Source organism: Peromyscus californicus, unplaced genomic scaffold, assembly GCF_007827085.1.
Source record: "Peromyscus californicus insignis strain IS unplaced genomic scaffold, ASM782708v3 Scaffold_7__1_contigs__length_154581171, whole genome shotgun sequence".
NCBI lineage: Eukaryota > Metazoa > Chordata > Mammalia > Rodentia > Cricetidae > Peromyscus > Peromyscus californicus.
The window spans coordinates 139,209,148-139,227,068 of record NW_026294595.1 but is presented as its reverse complement, the minus strand read 5'-3'; the positions used below and the strand labels follow the sequence as shown (position 1 = coordinate 139,227,068).

Below are 17,921 nucleotides of genomic sequence, written 5' to 3'. Positions count from 1 at the left end.
GTGGCTAATACCTTTTCTTTGTCAATATCTAGCTCCAGAACAAGGGCAACTAATGTTCTTGTAATAGATTGATCTGTTCTAGGACTAAACGTAGTAACTTTTTGTCTGTTCTTTCTCGAAAAAAATTATTTTGAAACCACATTGTGCAGACTGAAAGCATAGCTTCATGGGAGTTGGCTCTACATCATCCTGTCGTCTCCAGGGACACAGTGCTGTGTGGCCTCATGTTCCCACGTGTCTAAGACTTTCTATTTATTGCTATGCAGTGATAACATTGTGTGGATAAGCCAGTTTCTCCATTCTGTTAGTGGGCCTCAGAGTTCTTGGCAGTTTGGGTTATAGTGGACAAGGTTGATTATAGTCTATACAAGTTGCTTTGTAGATTTGGGTCTATCATGTCCCTTGGAAGAATATTTAGGAGCAGGAAGGCGGAATCAAAAACAAAGTGTGCTTAATGTTTAGTAAGAAATGGACCTTTCTCCAAAATCTGTCATTTTATTTATCTATTAAAAATATGCAAGCTAGCTGGGCAGTGGTGGCGCACACCTTTGATCCCAGCACTCAGGAGGCAGAGGCAGGCGGATCTCTGAGTTCAAGGCCAACCTGATTTACAGAGGGAGTTCCAGGACAGCCAGGACTACACAGAGAAACCCTGCCTCAAAAAAACCAAAGTAAGTAAATAAATAACAACAACAAAACCCAAAAGCCAAGTTCTGGTTGCTCCACATCCTACTAAACATTTGGTATTTTTAGGTTTTGGACTCAGCTATCTGGATGGTCTCACTGTGGGACACTTTGCATTTTCCTCACTAATGGTGCTGAGCACCTGTTCATGTTCTTGTCATTCATTCATGTATCTTCTCTCATGAAAGATGTTACCTTTTTTGTATCTTTTTTTTTAACTTTATTATTGATCTGTGGCTGTCCCAATATTAAACTGATTTGTTTTTTCCACTTGCCCTCCGGGAAACACATTCATGAAGGATTGTCAACAGACTCTTGGGTGAATCTCACAACTATATTTCCAGGAAGAGCCCAAACTTGGTCATAAGAAGGCCTGCCAAGATAGACTCCAACAAGAAATGAATTGTTAAAAGATGACTTTAGGGCTTTAGAGATGACTTGTTGGCTAAGAGTACTCACTGCTCTTCCAGATACTTGAGTTTGGTTCCCAGCACCCACAATGGCTCACAACCACCTCTAATTCCAGCTCCAGATTTAATGCCTTTAGCCTTTGAGAGCCCCTGAATTCACGTGCACAAATCCATATGCATACACATACATAACTAAAAATATATAATTATTGAAAAAATGACTTCATTCTCCCACATCTAGCATTTCTGATTCCATTAGACTTGCAGTAGCAAGGGAGAGACTAGATGTCAGGGAAGGGTTCGGAGCCCTAATCTGCATAAGTATGAATCAATCAACCTGAGGGTCACTTTTCCTCATCTGTAAAAACCTACTTTCAGGGGGCTGGAGAGACCGTTCAGTGGTTGGAAGCACTTACAGCTCTTGCAGAAGACCCGAGTTCAGTTCCCAGCACCCACCCTGATTGCCCAACTGCTTACTACTCTAGCTCTAGGGCATCTGGTGCCCTCTTCTGGCCTCCATGGATACACATACACAAATAAAAGGAATTATTAAAAAAACAAAAACACAAAACAAAACAAAAAAACCCTACCTTTCAGGGTCATTGTTAACATGTTGGAGATTAATAGCCCTATCTCTTCAAATGACTTTATCAGTTGAGGGCCATCTTCATTTAATAGATAAGGAAACTAAAGTATGGAAACTGAAATAATTTAAGTTCACAGTGTGTGATGGAGCCAGGAAAAGTGGCTACATTACCAGCCTCCAAATGATTTCTTACAGAGGAAGCTGCCATCATGGTTATTTCAGTTTATGCTGTTTCCTCCTGAAATTGTCCCCATCATCAGAGCGCACCCACCTCCTGGGAAGACTTGCCCTGCTCCTGTAGCATGCCAGCGCAGTTGTACTGTGGCCTTCACTGTGTTCTACGTCCACTATCTGGGGCATGTCTGTTCTAGAAGAGCTCTTGGTCACCTTGGTATTTTTGTTGTCTGTACAAATGCCAGCACAGTGTAGGAATACTCAGTCATATCTAAATGAACAATCAGACATGATACCACAGTACTGTTGTCCTCCCATTACCATGCTGTTTGAAGGATTCTGCACACTCCTGGGGACTGTTACAAGGTAAGGTTTTAGTGACTCTCCTGACCTGTGATCCCTTCTGTTTCCTCCACAGCACAAGGTTCTACAGAGATGAGTTTAGTCTTCTTCCCTCTCCAGTCTATTCGGTGTCTACCCAGTAAGCCTTGCAATAGAAAGAAGCCACACTGTGGCTTGGAAGACTGAACGCTGGGCTCCTTAATTTGGAGTTGGCTCTAAATCGGCATGTTGTCTCCAAGGATACTGTGTAGCCTGAGGAAACAGTCAGCTGTAGATGAAGCCTCTGAAGGCTAGCCAGACCCCTGTGGTTTGGCAGAAGGAGAGGTCATTGTCCCAACCAGGAAGTGGTCTTGTGGTCCCATTGACCCTAGTCTTTTCCAGACAGAGCTGGGACTCATACTAGCTCAACTGGCGATTTCCCAGGGACTTACAAACAAGTCTATTTCTCAAGAGTGCTAGAGATCCCTCCCCCAAGAAGGCTCCTGCTCCAACTCCACAATCTTAGCATTGTGTGTCCAGAGAACTAAAGGATTTATTGGAATGTTGATGGTAACCAAGCAAGTACAGCTTCTCATCATTCATCCGGAAGAGTGGTGGTGGTCCCCAAAAGTCCGTCAGAGCTTGGTTGGGCTCAGAGGCCCATCAAGAGAGGTAGAGCTTTGCTATGCTCAGGGAAGGTGGGCACAAACAGGGACTGTTGTCTGTATGCAGCAAAGTCATAGGCAACTTAGAGAAATTCTAGGGGTTAACCTAAGGCCTAACTTAATAGATGATCTCAGCTTGGACCCAGAGACCTTTGGGCAGAAGGTATTTATGCTACAAGTTCATAGAGACAGGGAAAAGCTGAAGGACACTCTAGCTTCCTTGGAGATGCCACCAATTTCTCAGTATCCTTAGGAATAGTAACTTACAATGGCTTCCTGGAGGAAAAAAAATGAAACTGTAAGCAGATTGTCACTCAGCCTGAAGAGCTTTGGATTTAGGCTAAGGGTCACCGGTCCTGCAGGCAGTAGTTTGATATGTGAAGGGAGGCACGTTTAATGACTTTTTAATGTAAAAAGTGAACTAGAGATCCTTAAGGCTGCGTCCTAAAATTTATTTCATTTGGGCTGGAGAGATGGCTCAGAGGTTAAGAGCACTGACTGCTCTTCCAGAGGTCCTGAGTTCAAGTCCCAGCAACCACATGGTGGCTCACAACCATTTGTAATGAGATCTGCACCCTCTTCTGCATACATAATAAATAAACAAACAAACAAATTTCTTTCATTCGACATTTCCTGGGCAAGTTCATTCTCACTATGGCCTCACTTCCCACCCATGCATTGATGAATGCATACTTGTTATGTTTAGTTTCTCAGTCTAATCCTTTAACTCAAATTCCACACTCATGGACCCAGGTGTCTGCTTGTCATGTTGTCTTGGATGTTTTAAAAACACTCAAACTCAATACACCTAAAACAAATTTATTACCATCTTCAGCCCAAACCCTGCAAACCGTCCTATAGGATGAGATACACACAATGCTGGTACCTTTGTCCCTTTCCTTTCTAACTCACCCATTAGGAAGGTTGGTTTCCAGGTTAGCCTCTGAAGTCTGAATCTTCCACCTTCGTCTACCCCAGCACTTCTACCCTGGCTCCTATTTCTTATTTAGGTGAATGCAATCATCTGGTTTCTAGGCATTGATCCCTTCCAATCAGTATGCCACAAGGGGCCTCCAGTATTTCTTTCTTCCCTGGCTTATTCCTACTTGTTATTCAGATCTCAGCTCCAATGTCACTTCCTCAAGGGAGACTCCCTGGTGACCTCTCTGAATAGGCTGGCTGCTTTGTGCCACTAGTCATAGCTGCAAATTTATATTTGGGCTCCACTACACTGAGCTCCACGACAGAATCGAATTTTTCTGTTTTCTTTTTTTCTTCTCTTTTTGGCCAATACTGCATTTATGTTTTACATCTTTAAATGCCAGTATGTAATATTTATGGAACGATTAATGTCATATTTTGTTTACATCCTGCTCCAGCCTAAAAAAAGGTAATCACCACTTCCTACTGGGCCACCATTATCGCTTTCATACATTACTGTATTATTATTTGTCTGTCTAGAACCTTCCTTCTCCAGTACATTCTCTAAACTGCAGCCAGAATTACCTTTTAAACAAGCAAGTCCAACTGATGAACCAGCCTGCTTCCATCTTAGGCTTGAAAGCCATCTTACAGTAAAGACAAGTAAGGTTCATTCCTATTTATGATTAAAGCTGTTTCTCAAGCATTGGGCTGTGCCCCAGCTGTAACTTTCACTACACACGGTTCTGCACTGCCTGATCCAGGAAATGGCAACCATGTCTTTGTTTCAAAAAGTTGTAATGACCATTTTTGCAACCCTACTTTTGTTTCAAAAGGTTGCAATCACTACCTGTTGTTATGACTACCTTGTTATGACCACCTTGTTATGGTCTTTGCCTGCCAAATCCCCCTTTGGAAACCCCATACCCCTGAGCTATAAAAACCTTATCTTCCCCATGTCCAAAACTGACCTTCTGAACCCCTCCCGTAGGGAGAGACAGCCTGCATACACAAATAGAAAAAGTTTGCTTTAATTGCTTGCTTGCTTTAATTAATTTGGCCATGATGATTTGGGTCGGTAGTCTTTTTCAATTTGTGTGTGTGTGTGTGTATGTGTGTGTGTGCGCGCGCACGCGCACGCGGTTTTTCAAGATAGGGTTTCTCTGTGTAGTTTTGGTGCCTGTCCTGGATCTCGCTCTGTAGACCAGGCTGACCTCGAACTCCCAGAGATCCACCTGGCTCTGCCGTGAACCATCGCCACCCGGCTCTCCTCACACCTCTGAGATTAACACAACCACTTCTAATCCTTCATTATTCCCAATAAAGTCCAAACTCTTTAACATGACCTCTTACCACGCACACTGCTAATGGCTACTATCCTCTTGCTCCTTAGTAGAAACCCCTGACTGGTTGAGACAGTAGAGTGCCCTAGAAAAAGGGGTATCTAGGCTCCCCCAGATGTGTTTTTCAGAGATGTCAGCTGGTACTGGAATCTAAACGCACTGGCAACTCAGTGATTTGAAAAGGTTACCGTCTTTCCAAAAGCTAGAATCTTCTCTTCTAGAAAATGCTGTGTCAAAGCGTCTATAAAATGTCTAAACGCAAACGTTTTCTGTTACCAAATTCTGGGCAATGAAACAGAAGGGGTTACCACTTCTCCCAGCTTTCAGGTGAGAGCAGACCCCAGGCGGGGCCCTCTTTGCCCATTCTCCATTTCTTCTCTCGTTTTCTGCAGTTTTCAAAGCCACGCTGGCTGAGGCTTTGTCAGCCATCCTAAATATGAGACACGGGCAAGAACTGATGTCATGTGCCTTGGGTGGCTAGGGAAAACAACCCAAAAAGCCGCTCAGTGCTCAGTTCCCATGGAGCGTCTCCACAGCCCCATGGTTTGGACTTCTATGAGGAAATCATTTTGTGTCTTAAGTCATGATCTTTCACTAGCTGTCAAACTGAAACCTAACACAGGCTCCAAAGCGTTTCACAATCTGACCTTGGTCAAGTTGACCTCTCCCTGTATATTTTCAAATCCAACAATTTATCCAAACTAAATGCTTTTTAGCTTCTTTACGCTAGTCTCTTAGTCTTTTCTTCTTCTGCTTAATTTTATTTTTTATTTTTTTTATTTATTATTTTTTTTTTTTGGTTTTTCGAGACAGGGTTTCTCTGTGTAGCTTTGCACCTTTCCTGGAACTCGCTTTGGAGACCAGGCTGGACTCGAACTCACAGAGATCCACCTGCCTCTGCCTTCTGAGTGCTGGAATTAAAGGCGTGCGCCACCACCGCCCGGCTTATTTTTTATTTTTGAAACAGGGTCTCATGAAACCCAGGCTGGCCTCAAATGTCATGAAACCACAGCTGTCCTTGAACCCGATCCTCCTGCCTCCACCTTTCAAGTGCTGTGAATACATGCATGCATGTCCCCACATCCAGTCTCTCTTTCCATCTAGTGTTTACAAGCTGCAGCTTCTCCCTGGATGGGACCCCCCCCCCCCTGCCCAGCTTGGCTTCTCCCTGGGTGGGACCCCTCCCTCTGCCCAGCTTGGCTTCTCCCTGGATGGGACCCCCCCTCCTCTGCCCAGCTTGGCTTCTCCCTGGATGGGACCCCCCCCGCTCTGCCCAGCTTGGCTTCTCCCTGGATGGGACCCCCCCCCCCTCTGCCCAGCTTGGCTTCTCCCTGGATGGGACCCCCCCCCCCCTCTGCCCAGCTTGGCTACTCCCAATTGTCCTTCAGATCTCAGCTTAAATTATTTCTTCAATTTTGTTTCCTGATACCAGAAGAGGACTTGATCATGCTACTTACTATACTGTGAATTATAATTACCTGATTTTCTCCACCACAGACAGTAAACTCTGTGAAAACAATAAAGTACTTCATCTTACTCAGAACTCTATTCCAACTGCCTCGCAGAGATATTAAAGTCTTACGTTTTTCTTGACTAGATGGAGTAAATGAATGATGGAGATGTGGCAGAGGTTAGTTAGTTAAGGACGGCAGCTTTGGTAGCTTTGCAATGAAGAATGAGCTGAAATGAGTGGTATATTATAGTTTATTATTTGTACTATAACCTCTTCCGAAAAGGACTTCAAGAGGCAGGATTACTGCAGTACAACCTCACAGCGTGCCAAGTGGAACTCCTCAGAACTCCCTCAGAGACACTGACTTAGGAGACTAGTGGAAGACTACAGGGCCATTTGGGGGCAGGAGGGTACTAAGAAAGCAGTGGCATCTTGTCCTACCTCATCTTCCCGCTTCTCATTTGGAAGTCCTACCACAGAGGAAAACCACTGGTGGGAGGGGTGTAGCAGGAGGAAGTTAGCAGAAAGCGGGGGAAGGCTGAGTCTCAGGTCCACCATCCGCCATCCTCTCCTCCCTTTGCGCTGATGGCCAGGAAAGTGTCCGGTCTTCTCCATGTGCTCTGCTGGGCCTGGGACCTCCTCCCACTGAGAACAGCCAGACTGATCAGTCTTCAAGAGGTCCACTGCTAGCTGCAGGGTCCAGGCTCTGCCCCTCCATCATCCCCATCCTCCTCATCAGACTGTGCCAAGGGTGTGTCTGCTCCCCCATCACTTGGATTTGGACTGCGCAGGTTGGACGAGTCAGAGGACAAGGAGGAGGTTCGGGATGTGGTCCTGTCTGGCGTGGGTACTGGCAGGCTCAGCCCCTCTGGATGGCTGTCCACTCCTACCCAGAGAGAAGAGCTGGTTAGGACCACACACAGGGCTTTAGAGAACTCAGAGATGTATCTGGCCAGAGAAACTGAAGTACAAAGAAGGGTGGGCACCTGTCCAGAATTACTTCCCACGCAGTAAGGAGCCAGGATAGGACCTCCAGCCCCTTCCACATCACTATACCATCCTATGTGCTGGAATCAACCCAAGAGCTCAGGCTCTACCTCACTTCTTCCTGAATGGCTGTAGGCAAGTCATTTTCCCTATCAAGGAAGGACTCTGTCCTTCCTGTGAAAAGGACACCTACATTTCTAAGTTTTTACAGTAAAATCTTAAGAATGCCTGTCGAACATCTGAGGCCATCGGAAAATAATAGCAATTTGTTTTTTTGCAGACAGGATCTTGTTCTGTAGCTGGCTTCAAACTCACTATCATCCTGCTTCTGTTTCCTGAGGCCTGTCATTAGACGAAGCTAGAAGTCTCGGGAGCAGTTTTAAGTAAGAGTATGTGTCTTACATGTTAAGCATCCAGGATTGGGAGCCAGATAAGAGTTTGAATACCAGCTTTTCCACTTCCTGCCTATGTGACAGAACTTCTCTGAGCCTAATTTTCTTTTCTTTACAGTGCTAGAATCAAACTCAGGGTCTTGTACCTGCCAGGCAAGCATACTGTGTATATTATGCTTCTGAACTCAATCCCTAGCCTCTAATTTGGAGACAGGGTTTCTCTGTGTAGCTCTGGCTGTCCTGGAACTCACTCTGTAGATCAGGCTGGCCTCCAAATCACTGAGATCCATCTGCTTCTGCCCCGAGTGCTGGGATTAAAGTCGTGTACCACCACCACCCGGCTTCTAACTTCTTTCTTTATGAAATGAAGAGTCTACTCCCTATCCTCATAGAACATTATAAAGATCGAGAAAGGGGCTAGAGAGATGGCTCAGCAGTTAAGAGCACTGGCTGCAATTCCAGAAGACCTGGGTTCAGTTCCCAGCACCCACATGGCAGCTCACAACTATCCAGTTCCAGGGAATCTGACACCTTCACACCAATGCACATAAAATGAATTTAAATAAATCATTAAAAAAAAAAAAAAGATCGCCGGGCGGTGGTGGCGCACGCCTTTAATCCCAGCACTCGGGAGGCAGAGCCAGGCGGATCTCTGTGAGTTCGAGGCCAGCCTGGGCTACCAAGTGAGTTCCAGGAAAGGCATAAAGCTACACAGAGAAACCCTGTCTCAAAAAACCAAAAAAAAAAAAAAAAAAGATCGAGAGAAAATATGTGCAATATTAAGAACCCAGTAAACTGTTTGGTAAAATTTAGTATTATGACTAAAACCGCTTAGGTTGTCTAACATGATCATTACATTTTACATTATTTTAGTTATGGTAATTACATGAATTTCACAAATATAAAAATTTAAAAGCTAGATTAGTTAGCCGTTCCTAGACCAGTTCCTCCTGGGAGTCAACTTCCCTAAATCAGAACAGCCAGTTGTTTCTCTAGCAGAGACACACACTTCCAGCTTCTACTTAAGAATCTTTCCTAGCTCAGATGTGCAACCTCATTTCTGGGCCCAAATATCCAGTTCTGGCCAAATGGTACCCAGGTCCCCAATGCAAAGAGGCATACCAGACATCTGGGGAGTTGGTGGTGAATCCTCACAAGGCAAGAACACATCTGCTCCATCCTGATCCGCAAGGTCAATAAATTCCACCTGCTCCAGTGTGTCCACATTCACCTCCATGGACGAGATGCTACCTATGGGGGCTGCAGATGAGAGAAAGCTTAGGGCAGGCGGACCAGGCTAAAGCTGAGAGGACGGTCAGACTTGCCTGTAAGGTCCCCATTTCAGTTTACTGGGCCACAAAAACAGGAAGGGAGAAAGCCCCCAAGATTTGAGAGCCAGAGGGACATCTTCCCCAACCCACCCTAATTCTACTCCTCAGGACTGGAAACTCACGTCTTTGTGACTCGAGATGCAGATGGGATAGCGGGAAAACGAACTCTGTCTCTGGCTGTAAAATGTCCTCGAAGAATTTCTGCCGTTCCCTGAGACGCAGCTGCTGGCGCTCCAGGGCTGCTCGCGGATTTGGGTCCATGTCAGCCCCTGGGGGGTAAAGAAGTAAGACAAAGACAGTTGTGGGGATGAGAGAGAAAGACGTGCGGGCTTAGGCACCAGGAGCCCTGTGGGAGCCAGCATCCTGGCCTTTGCCTCCAGTCTGGAGAGCGCTGGCCTTGGCAGCCTCTTTCCTTCTGTGAAACAAAACTCATCCCACAGACTTCAAGCTCATTTAGAGGAAGGGCCGGCCCTGGTTCCACAAAGGGGATGTCAGTTCCAGGCACCGCAAGAGCCTGCTGTTAACCCAGGCTGCCAATGGCTGCCTAACTGCCGACAATGCCCTTCTGAGAGGCCGGAGGGGCTGGCCACTTCATGGACCCCGCTCCCCTCAGAAGGCCAGGGAATAACAGGGTGCTGCAGCTCTGGTTCTTCCCACCCCTTCAAAACCCAAAGAAAGACTCCAGCAGCTTTCCTCCCCCACACTTCTCTTTTTCTCCACACACACCATCACCATGATCCTCATTATCTCCAAATCCTTTCTCTGAAGGCAAAGACCTAAACTTCCCGGCTTGCCTCTGGCCCTGAGAAAACCATCTTTCTGGCCCCAGGTTCCCACCTGAAGGCATTATCCTACCTACTTGTAAAACTGCATGGCAAGACTCCATGAAGGAAAGCTGTTTAGAGAACTGGCCACCTTTCCTCCTCCTCTCTCACACATCTGTCTGGCTTACTACCTCCCCTGCTACCAAGTACCAACTAGAAGGGTGGGGCCTGGGTAGTGCAGACCAGGCCTCTGGACTCCCAGTGCTGAATTTTGCAGACCACCACAGCCCTGTACGTTCACTCTCATTCCTGGTACACTGCTCTGAACCCATCCCCAGGAGCAGGAAAATGTCTAGGGTGAGGACCAAATTGTCATCCTCCCAAAACCTCATCTGGACACAGTGTATCCCAGCTCTTGGCCAGGTCTTCAAGCACTGGGGTAACTCATGAGGAACCCAAGATCAATGAGCCAGGCATGGCCAAGGAAGTGCCAGGAGCTGATGTGGCCGCCGGCTGGCCTTGGAGAAGGGAGACGCTGACACGGACTCCAGAGAAAGACTCTTAGAGCTGCCGCCCAGGTCACAACGCTAAAAATACCCAGGGCCCCAGGGGCGGTCTGCGGAGCTGCGGGGAGGGAGGGCGAGCTGCCGAGGACGGGGGCAACCCGGACGCCTCTCTCTTCTCCCCTCCCCCTGACGCTGTGGTCTTACCAGGTTGAAGAGATTGCCCACCAGGGGCCGCGGAGCTGAGATCGGGAGCTAGGTAGTTGTTTACGCGACCATAGGTACTAGGAAGAGTGGAGATTTGGAGACAGGCTGCTGAGACCCAGGCAGGAGCCAGGAAAATGGAGAACGCCCTCTGCCCCGGCCCCACCCGCGCCCGAGGAGGCAAGAGGCAAAGAATTCCCTAAAAGGGGACCGGCGCGTGGGCGAAGACGGGGCGGGCGGAGGAGGGCGCCCCGCGTTCCCGTGCTGCGTGGTCCCGGTCCGCCACACCTGATTCCAACCCGCGCACCCCCTACCTGCAGCGCCCGCAGCCCGCTGGCTCACTGGAAGCGCTCCCGACAAGCGGCGGCGGGGGCGTGGGAGCGAGCAGCGCCGGCCGGGTGGGGCTATGCCTGCGGGGCTCCCTGGGGACCGGCGGCCCTGGGAGCCGGGAACGAGGAAGAGGCGGGAGGCGGAAGTGGGGGCGGGGCGGGCACTCGGGGCCGGCGGCGGGGGACAGCCCCACGGAACGCCGCGACCCGGACTTGCGGGGCGGGCGAAAAGTTCCCGCACGCATCCCTCCTTGCTCGGGCGGTCGCGACCGCCTGCGCGGTGCTGCGCGCGCCCCGAAGCGCTTGCGGCACCCCCGCCCAGCGCACGGCGGCGGGCACACGCGCCGGCTCCGGCCCACGCACACTTGATGCGCTCCGACTTGCGAGCGGCGCCCACGCAGCGACCACGCGCACGCACCCACTGCCCGCCTCTCCGCACCTCGAACAACCTGGCCACGCTTACGCGCGTACTTTTCCAGGAGGTGCGGGATGGGGAAGCGAGGGTCGGCTGCCGCCCAATGAGACAGGTGCATTGCGGCTAACGACCCCGGGACCTTGGATTCCCTCAGCTGGCCCCAGGACCATACTGAGCCGCCGCCCTACTGGTCAGCGCACTAGGCGGGTCTGGCTGGGCTGGAGGGGATGAGCCGGTGCCGCACCCTACACGCCGGCAGGGAGCCAACACCTCGAGGTGTTAGCAGAGATGCCAGACGTCCGGCCAGGCGTGGGTGGCGGTCCAGATGGAAACTGCCCACTTTACAGCACCTCCTGGCTCAGACCAGTGCTAGCAGTGTCCAGTATAGCAGCTCCTGGATTAAGCCTGTTCCCTTTTTTCTTCTTCTCTCTCACCCATCCCCTTGCTGTCTGTCTGTCTGTCTGTAGGTCTGTCTGTGTGTGTTCATTAGAAATCTGTGTTGGGGGTCAAGCTGTCTGGAAGCTATCATCTCCCTCTCCTTTGAAGCCCATATTAAAATACTCCTCCATGTCAATTCTGTTTCCTAAGTATCTTTTCAATCCACCATTCCTGTTTCTACCACTCTCTGGCTTTGGCTCCCACTGTAGTAGCCTCCATCAGGTTCTCCTGTGTCCTCTCTAGTTTAGCTACATTCTTCACACAGCAGTCCGCTTGGACAGTGCAGAGCACAAGTGTTCTAATCCCCTCCTTTGTTAAAGTCAAATCTAGGCTCTGGTGTGGCAAGTCAGTCTCTCTGTCTCTCTTCCTCTCCCTCCCCCCTCCCTGTCTCTCTCTATGTCTCTGTCTCCCCCGACCCCCCACCCCCAGGGTTTCTTTGTGTAGCTCTGCTGTCCTGGAACTTGCTAGGTCGACCAGGCTGGTCTCAAACTAAGATCCGCCTGCCTCTGCCTCGCACGTATGTTTCCACGCTCAGCTTCTGAGTGAAGTCTTGAAAAGCAGGGAAGAGGAAGGGCATGGGCAAAGGGATGGCTGTGAGAAGCATGATGATTGGGTTCCCCTACAGAGAGATCGTACTCCAGCAATCCTAAGGCACTGGCTCTTCTGTGACGAGACTTGAGAAGAACCCTGTGAAGTAACTACAGCAAGCAAGTTCCTCCTCCGCGAGAGTGGAGCTAGTTCAGGGGCAGCAGTGAGTGAAGGGGCTGAGAGTACGGGTACTGATTGCTGTCAGACCCCTCTTAAGACGTAAACCTACCGAAGCTTCTGGCCACCTCAGCAAACACATCTCCAATCCTCGATCCTGTCCATTAACTAGGAATAATTAATCCCCCCTCTTATAATTCATACAAAATGCTTAGTGCAGGCCTCCGGCTACACTGGAAATGCTCTCTTGGTTGGGATGGGTTCTGAGAAAGGGAAAGAGCTGCATCCTACCATGTACTTGTGACATTTAGGAAGGGAGTCCTAATTGTCAGCACTTCTATGGAAGTTACTGGTGTCAGGTGCTACAATAAGTGCTTTACATATATTAACCCTTAATCCTTGGAGGTAAATGCTAGTATGTCCACTTTACACACAGACAAACAGCTGCAGCGAGGTAGAGGAACTGTTCAGGGTCCTCCAGCTAGTCTGTGGGCCTGGGCAGGCCGCCTCCTGAGACGGACGGCTGTCACCACAGCCCCTGGTGTGCTCTTTTATCCTGTTTGAGTTTTAGTCTCATTAATGGATGGAGTCGATACTTGGTCTCATTTCCACCACAGAAAAACGGGGCCATGTCTGGAGGACGGGGCTGGAGCTCAGCTACCGCGGTCACATCTCACCAATTCACACCACCATCTCCCACCCCTGCCCCATTTTCAAACTCATCTCTGGAAGAAGGACTCCAGAGACTTTTTCTTTCCCTTCTTTCCTTTTCCTTTTTTTTAACTAATAAAGTGCAGTAGTAGAAGGGAGGAGAGTATAAACCGGGAGTTCAGTCTATAACTGATTGTAATTGGTTGGTCCACAGATTATTTTCAATCAAAGATGATGAAAGATTAGGGATGTCTGTCCCTTCTTGTTGCCAGACACCTGCCAAAAACTGGTTGGAAGAGTGGGACATCCAAGGTGAAATTAATTCAGTGAGCTACACTGGAAGTGTGTCATCCAGAAGAATGACCCAGGCTGGCAAGGAATGGAACGGCCAAGAGAGTTGAAAAGAACAGTAAAAAGTAGATGGCTTGATGCTCTGGCTTCCAGCTGGGATGCAGAGACTGGGAAGAGCATTACCACATTAATGACAATTGGACAGTCTTCAAAGCTTTTGTCAACCTTCAGAGAACTGAGGTTGCAAAGAAACTAGTTAACGTGAATTCCAAAGAACAGGAGGCCCTAAGAAGACACAGAATGCAGGCACCGATTTCCTTCTGAGGGGATATGAAATCTCCATGCATGAAAGTATGAAGAATTAGAAGAACTAGCTAAAATGTTATTGAACTGTTTCGGCCCACTGTGGCTCAGACAGGGGCAGATGATCTGTGGGAATCCAGATGATAGAACAGTGACAGAGACAACTCGGTCCCTCACACCAGTGGCCTAGCACAAGACAGCAATTTCCAGGTACAAATGGCATTGTGCCTACCATCCTATGTCCACAGACTGGTCAAAAATCACAGTGCACACATGGAAGCATTTTTTCAAAAACCAAAAATGTGGCACACACCTGTAATCCCAGCACTTGGGAGGCAGAGGAAGGTGGAGCTCTGAGTTCAAGGCCAGCCTGGTCTACAGAGCAAGTTCCAGGACAGCCAGGGCTATAAAGAGAAACCCTTTCCAGAAAAACCAAAACCAAAAACAACAACCCTTTGTCAAGAGTCATAGTAATCAGGAAGACCAGACCTGAGGCCCAGATGTTGTAGCTGTCTGACAGAGATTTAAGAGAATGATCATTCATGGAAAGCTCTTGTGGAAAATGTATACAATGTAGATGAGCAGAATTTTAGCAAAGAGCAAGAAGCTATCTCACATCATATGCAACACTAGAAACAGACATGCTCAGGATTTGAAGAACACCTTTGACTCGTCAATAAGTTCAACACAGCTAAGAGAGAAATGGGTGGATTTGAAGACAATTCGGCAGAGGCTACGTAAGCTGAAACACATGAAAAAGTTAAACAGAATCACAACTAGGGCTGGGGATGTCACTCAGTAGGTAGAGTGTCGGCCTGATATGTACAGGTTCTTGAGTTTCATCTCCAGCACTGCATAAAAACTGGGCCTGGTACCCTGTACCTGTTATCTCAACACTTGGAGGTGGAGGCAGGAGAATCAGAGGGTCACCTTTCATCTGCATAGTGAGTTTGAGGCCAGCTTGGGCTAAATGAAACTCTTCTTTTAAAAAAAAAAAGACAATTCCATATCTAGAGTAAAAAATGATGTAGGCCAGATGTGTTGGCACATGCCTTTAATTCCAGCATTCTGGAGGAAGAGGCAGGTGGATCTCTGAGTTGGAGGCCAGGCTGGTCTACAGAGTGAGTTCCAGGAGAGCCAGGGCTACACAGAGACTCCTTGTCTTGAAAAATAAAAATAGAATAAAAAAACCAGAGAAACAAACAAAAATATTTAGGGCTATAAATAACAAGCTAATGGAGACAGGTGTTGAATTGTTAAAATGTGGGAATAGGTAACTGGTTTGCTTCACTATTGCTCTGTGTGTGTGTACATACAAGTGTGTGTGTGTGAGAATACAAGTATGTACATACAGGTGTGCTTGCTGATGTGTGCATGTGTGGCCAGAGGCCAACAACAGGTATCTTCCTCCATCACCTACTCACATTATTTTTTGAGAGAGGGTCTCTCTCCGGATCTGGATCTCACACACTGGCTAGCCTGACTGGCCAGTGAGCCCCAAGAATCCACTTGTGGCAGCCCCTTCCCTGCCACCAGCAGTAAGGTTAGACTCCGGCTACCACACTCAGGCCCTCATGCATGCACAGCAGGCACTTTATTGACTGAGTGGTCTCCCCCGCTCCTCATCATCACTATTTTACTATCTGTATCCTATAAAATCAGAATATATATAATTTGTTTGTTTGTTTTTTGAGACAGGGTTTATCTGTGGCTTTGGCGCCTGTCCTGGAACTCACTCTGTAGCCCAGGCTGGCCTCAAACTCACAGAGATTGCCTGCCTCTGCCTCCCGAGTGCTGGGATTAAAAGCGTGCGCCACCACCGCTAGATTTCTATACAGAATTCCACAAAGATTTTGACTCTGTTCTGTTTGTTTTATGAGCATTCTGCAATACAGTCCTAGCCAGCCTGGAACTTGTAGCAATCCTCCTGCCTCTGCCCCCCAGACTGTGGAATTACAGGTGTGTGCCATCACACTCTACTGTGGACTCTGCTCTTGAACTCTGTTCTCAATCATCCCACCTTTGTGTGTTCAGTATTCGGTCACAGGTGAGGTGCTTTCAACCTGTACCTGCCAGTAGACTTGTGGAGACAGGGGCCTTTCCTCACTGTTTAAAAATATTTTTAAATTTACGTTTACTTACTTACAGCTTGCCACAGTGCGCATGTGGAGATCAGAGAACAAATTGCAGGATTCAGTTTTCTCTTTCTACCATGTGAGTTCCAGGACTCAAACTCAGGTTGTCTGGCTTTGCAGCGAGCATCTTTACCCAAAAGCCATCTTGCCAGCCTAAAGTCATTTGTAAAATTTTGAAATGATTATAGATTCAAAGAAAATTGAACAGATTTTCAATTCCTCTTTGGTTTGAGAAAGATTATCTCTCAGAGTTGCCAGATGTATTATACTGTTCAGAGCAAAGATCCTGAATGCAGTTGGGAATTAAACTAGTTTAGTAAAGTGGGATAGGTTCTGTAAGATCCATGACTTCACTACAACACAACTCCTATACCTAAGACTCAGAAGGCCAGCTGTGATGGTGCATACCTTCAATCCCAGCACTCAGGATGCAGAAGCAGGCAGATCTTGGTGAGTTCAAGGCCAGCCTGGTCTACAGAGTGAGTTCCAGGACAGCCACTGCTACACAGAGAAACCCCGTCTCGAAAAACAGAAAGACTGAGAGAGCATCAAGGAAGAGGAGGTGGGAAGATTGTAAGTGCCAAAGGACCAGAAATCTGAGATTGTGTCTCCTAGAAATGACAGGAAGCTTTACCCATGATACTCCAACAGCATGGCTGCCTAAGAGACATTTGAGGAATTACAACACCAACAGGCATGCTAACCCGGAAAGGGCAAACAAATCTCATAAGGCCCGCTGACACAAAACAACCTAAGCAATGCTGACAGTGGGAGAAATGGTCTTTCCTAGGAATAAGCCCCTAAATGGGTTATCCAATACCAACTGGTCAGCCTTAAAATCATATACTGGCAAGCTGTATTTTTGTATACATATATATATATGTATATATGTATATTTTGTATATACATGTATATGTATATATATGTATATTGTGTAACAATAATTTTTTAAAAGGCCATGAATTTGAGAGGGAGCAAGGTGGGAGGGGACATAGGAGGGCAGAAAAGATGTAATTATATTTTAATTTCAGCAAAAGTGAAGGACAAACCACACAAGCGTTATGGTGCATGGATGTATGACCAAGAGTCTTTTTTCCTTTGGGGTGGTGTTAGATACCATGACCGAGGCAACTCATAAAAGAAGGCATTTAATTGGGGTTACAATAACAGTTAACTTGCTTACAGTTCCAGAGGGTACTCACCTGTTACCATTGTGGTGGGAAGCAGACAGGCATGGTACTGGAGCAGCAGCTGGGAGTTTTTCATCCTGAACCACAAGCAGCAGCAGACACCTGGCCTGGCATGGGCTTTTGAAACCTCAAAGCCCACTCCCAGTGACACACCTTCTCCTACAAGGCCACACCTTCTCTGACAAGGCTACACCCCCTAATCTTTTCCAAACAGCTCATCAGTTGGGGACTAAGCATGGAAAACTACAAGCCTATGGGAGCCATCTTCAGTCACCCACCAGAGGGGGCCACTGGTAGGTGGTCCAGGCCCCAGGAGATGACTTTGTACCCATGAGCATATTGGCAGCATCAAGTGGACTCAATGTGTTACAAGAACAGAGAGGGTGTTTAAATTGGGAGGGAGATGAATTAGGGAGGGAGTCCCAGGGGAGTTGAGAGGGAGGCAATGGGGTGGATATGACCAAGACACACTATGTATGTGAATGAAGTCTTCAAAGAATAGAAAAAGAATTAAGATGATAAGTGACATGTTCTATTCACTATTCACTATACTATTTTTGTTTGTTTGTTTTTAGAGACAGGATTTCTCTGTGTAACATTCCTGGCTGTCCTGGAACTTGATTGGTAAACTAGGCTGGCCTTGAACTCACAGAGATCCACCTGCCCCTTCTGCCTAAGTGCTGGGATTAAAGGCATGCACCACTACTGCCTGGCTGTTTTTTTACT

At 47.6% G+C, this 17,921-nt stretch overlaps 2 protein-coding genes across 2 annotated transcripts in view; both read right to left on the bottom strand.

Moving 5' to 3' along the window:
• Positions 1 to 6,790: 6,790 nt before the first annotated feature.
• Dbndd2 (dysbindin domain containing 2) lies at positions 6,791 to 9,528 on the bottom strand. The gene is made up of 3 exons (XM_052726110.1): positions 9,390 to 9,528; positions 9,059 to 9,196; positions 6,791 to 7,443 (listed from the first exon to the last, which is right to left on the bottom strand). The coding sequence occupies exons 1-3, from the start codon at positions 9,526 to 9,528 to the stop codon at positions 7,244 to 7,246; spliced, it is 477 nt and encodes a 158-aa protein (XP_052582070.1). The 3' UTR covers positions 6,791 to 7,243.
• Sys1 (SYS1 golgi trafficking protein) overlaps positions 9,422 to 17,921 on the bottom strand; it is a 31,480-nt gene continuing 22,980 nt past the window's right edge. The window contains exon 3 of the mRNA XM_052726109.1: positions 9,422 to 9,536. Within this exon, the coding sequence (XP_052582069.1) occupies positions 9,530 to 9,536 (7 nt within the window). The 3' untranslated portion in view covers positions 9,422 to 9,529. The remainder of the gene's footprint in view (positions 9,537 to 17,921) is intronic.